Here is a 3,735-nt window from a genome sequence, read left to right on the forward strand (position 1 = left end):
CGGACCGGGGACCGGCAATGGGATTGCAACCCTCGGTGCTGCTCCTGCGCCTCGCTCAGCCAGTGAGCGGGAACCGGTCCGTATGTGGGATCCGAACCCTCGGGCGGGAGCGCCGCCGCGCTTCCCAAGCGGCGCACTTATCCAGTGCGCCACCGGGCTGGCCCCCTAGAATTTCTCTTTTAAGGTTGTCAAATTATCAAGAACTATCACTGCTTCTGATACCTGAACCAGCCAGATGCCATCTTTTGTGTCTTCTACAAGCTCATAGAAGTGCATTTCACCACTGAAATTGGTACTAGATACAGATTCAGATGCTTCTTCTTCCTTGAGAGCAGAATAGAGCTCACCCTCCATCAAGTCACCTGAAGAAAGGAAAAAAAAACACTAATAAGATTTCAAAAATTCCATGTTCCCAACACCGATGATTAATTCCATTTTATACTATTAAGATTCATGTCATTGTTCTTTACTGTACTCTATAGAAAAGAACAGTAGAACCTGAATACACCCATTTAAGATTCATACACTCGGGGCCGGCCCGGTGGCGCACTGCTACAGTGCGCCACTTGGGAAGTGTGGCGGCGCTCCCGCCGAGGGTTCGGATCCCACATACAGACCGGCCGCTCACTGGCTGAGCGAGGAGCGGGGGCAACACCGAGGGTTGCGATCCCGTTGCCGGTCCCGGTCCGGTACGGGCGCGACACTGAGGGTTGCGATCCGTTGCCAGTCACGAAAAAAAAAAAAAAAAGATTCATACACTCAATAAATATGTAATGTGAACCTACCATGTGTCAGGCAAAAGTGAACAAAACAGACAAAAATCCATCTCTTACAGAAAAGAATTTACATTCTAGTGGGGTCATCACATAATTATTAGGAAACTACTGAATTTGTATCAGTCCAAAAAGTCATCACAATATTTAGTTTTGTGCACATGTCCAGACTTCATATAATTTTTAAACAGTGTGGTTTACATGCTTCTGATTTAAAAGATTTAGAAATGGGTTCACAGAATCCGCCATTAGCCCTGCTTAAAATAGCAACAGGGTTTATATGACTTGATAGTTAGAACATTACCTATTAGAACAAACTCCATATTCATACATAAATTTGCAGTGTAAATTACAGCTTGTATCAGCAAACAAGAAAGGAAAACACTAATATCAAATTATTTTAACTTTTGCCTTAAATATTAAACAGTGAGAAATCAGTACTGCACCACGATAGCAGCAAAACCATTCTCAACGAATAGTTAAGTTTTAAAGTTAAATTGCCATACCAAGACTTCTCTGATATAAAACGTGTGATCTGAGTCATATTTTTGTGGGCTATATATATTTAGATTATATGTGGACTCCTTGTACATTCAATGTGACACATTCTTAGGACTAAGGGCAATAATAAATAAAAGTCAAAAGAAAAAAAATGTGGGATCAAATTATTCCACCATAAAAAATGATTTGGCTTTGGCAGTTAAGACATTTCTCATTTCTTAACTTTACTTTTAACATCTTTTACTTTAGTTAACTCCCTTTCTTTCCCTAAGGTAGAAATAAAAGTCACCATAAACCAGTCAGTAAACAAGACGAAAGGATAACACAAGATTTCATATTTTCTCTAAAGAAAAATTTATTTCTTTTTGCAGAGAAGGTTCTCCTCCTCTACCCTAGTAGTGAGGTATGAGTTTTAGAACCCTTAACCTACAAGTAAGCAAGTGTTAAACTGCTGTGGAGTTCGTATTCTTGTTTATTACACTGCATGGCTACAGGTTACTAAATAAGGAAAAAAAATTGTAAAAGATAAAGCTGACAGACATACTCGAAACAACAAAAAAAGATAACCATCAGTTTCAACTGTTTTCTACAGCAACCTAGAATGCCTTTCTCAAATTACATTTCCCTTTCAGGAAGTACAGTGTACATAAACAAAGATATACTTTGTCTGCCAGTGAAAAAAAATTAACCATACTTCTCACCCAACCTACCCCAAACCGACAGTTACTGAAAGTACTTTAAGACGTTAAATATTCTCTTAGCGCTACTTCTATTTCTCCACCTACTGTGATGCAGCAGTGCCTGTGACACAAGACAAAAGAGAGTGTACATCCAAGATACAAAATTTTTTAAAAGAATCCTGATAGAAATATAAATTCAAAACAAACAAGGCAGGGCCGGCCTGTGGCTCACTCGGGAGAGTGCGGTGCTGATAACACCAAGGCCATGGGTTCGGATCCCATATAGGGATGGCTGGTTAGCTCACTGGGAGAGCGTGGTGCTGACACCACCAAGTCAAGGGTTAAGATACTTACCAGTGATCTTAAAAAAAAAAACAAACAAACCAAAAACCAAGGTAGTCATTCACACAAAATATCCACCATATTTTCACCAAAGTATGAAAAGCTACAACTGTTCAGTGCACACTTTAAACTCATAATTTAACATTTAAAATCGTAGGCCCAAATGCCTCTTTGAAATTAAGTATTCCAATGATGTTTTCCCCTCTGGGTAGCTAGCTATTACTATTGTGACAAATATTGCTGTTTACAGACAACATCTTGAAGTTTTCCTTTTATATTTCATATCTTAAGAATTTCAACTGACAAATAATCCTTTCCAGTTTGCAACTGATTGACATCCCCAAATTTTGAGAAAATCACTCAACTTAGTAAACAATTCTAAGAAGCAACCCGTGAAACTGTCATTTTAAAGTAACCTTGGAAAGACACACCAACACCTCCACAAATAATTTCAGCCCCCTTCTCAAAACTGTGATTCACATATTTTATTATAGAAAACCTGGACAAAGAAAATCTGGGCAGCTCTCCGAGCAGTCTGTTTAACTCTTCCAGGGAACGCCTCATTCTAGGGAAGAGCCAGGTATGAGGAGGTCGCCCTCTCTCCCAGGCGGAAGGGACCCCGGGGGCAGTTGGGGGACTGATACTCGCCTGACTTTTCCACCAGTTCCCGGACATCCTTCTTCTCGGGCAACCCCGAGTAGCCCAGCCCCCGGCACTCCAGAATAGTCTTCAGCTTCTTGAAGCTTAGCGCCACCGGATCCACCAGCTGGGTGGCAAAGATGCCAGTTTCATACCACACAATGGCCTCAAAAAACCTGGCCAGGACGAACAAGACCAGAAAATAGAGCAGCAAGAAAAACAGCTTCAGCCACATCTTCCCCAGTGCCTCCTCTCTTTCCAGAGAGCTCGGAAGGTGGGACAGAGGAGTCGAAGGCGGGGAGTGGGGATTCACGGCTGCCCGGCCGAGGGCACCGTCACTGGCGGGCCATCCCCGCGGAGAGGCAGGTGGATCGGGGTCTCCACGCGGGGGTGAGGAAGAGACGACGAGGGCAGAGTCGCCGAGCCTCGCGCCGGGCCTTCAGTCAAGAGGGGAGAAAAATGAAGGGGAAACACTCACCCCCCCCCCCCATCCATTAAACAGGAAAGGCGAGGGGCGCGGGGAGAGCCCGCGGGGAAGAACAAAATGAGGGATGTTTCCCCGCCGGGGGCAGCGACCCAGGTGGCGGGGTCAGCCTGCAGAAACGTAAAACCTCAAGGAGGAGGGGGAGAGGCCAAAAATTAATTCAGATCCACAAAGCGGGGGTCCTGGCGGCAGGCCGGGGCCCGAGGGTCGGTGGGTCCGGGAGGCGGTTGGGGCCGGCCGGGCTCCCCAGCGGCGGGTCAGGAGGGCGCGGCGCTCGGCCCCGCCAGGCCCGGGGCCCAGCGCGCCCGGCGCGGGG

General features: G+C 45.4%; 1 protein-coding gene and 1 long non-coding RNA gene across 3 annotated transcripts in view; one reads left to right on the top strand and one right to left on the bottom strand.

The window, feature by feature from the left end:
- RNF103 (ring finger protein 103) overlaps positions 1 to 3,437 on the bottom strand; it is a 20,632-nt gene extending 17,195 nt beyond the window's left edge. Inside the window, exons 1-2 of one of the 2 annotated variants that reach the window (XM_008578486.1) lie at positions 2,945 to 3,414; positions 223 to 362 (exon numbers count right to left, since the gene is read on the bottom strand). In XM_008578486.1, the coding sequence (XP_008576708.1) occupies positions 223 to 362; positions 2,945 to 3,170 (366 nt within the window). In that variant the 5' untranslated portion in view covers positions 3,171 to 3,414. Of the gene's footprint in view, positions 1 to 222; positions 363 to 2,944 lie in introns of both variants that reach the window. The other variant, XM_008578487.1, reaches the window with a different exon arrangement.
- The window catches only part of LOC103595153, a 9,047-nt gene continuing 8,439 nt past the window's right edge, over positions 3,128 to 3,735 (top strand). Inside the window, exon 1 of the long non-coding RNA XR_550917.1 lies at positions 3,128 to 3,209. This is a non-coding gene — a long non-coding RNA (uncharacterized LOC103595153). The remainder of the gene's footprint in view (positions 3,210 to 3,735) is intronic.

This window comes from Galeopterus variegatus, unplaced genomic scaffold, assembly GCF_000696425.1.
Source record: "Galeopterus variegatus unplaced genomic scaffold, G_variegatus-3.0.2 Scaffold1695, whole genome shotgun sequence".
Classification (NCBI taxonomy): Eukaryota; Metazoa; Chordata; class Mammalia; order Dermoptera; family Cynocephalidae; genus Galeopterus; species Galeopterus variegatus.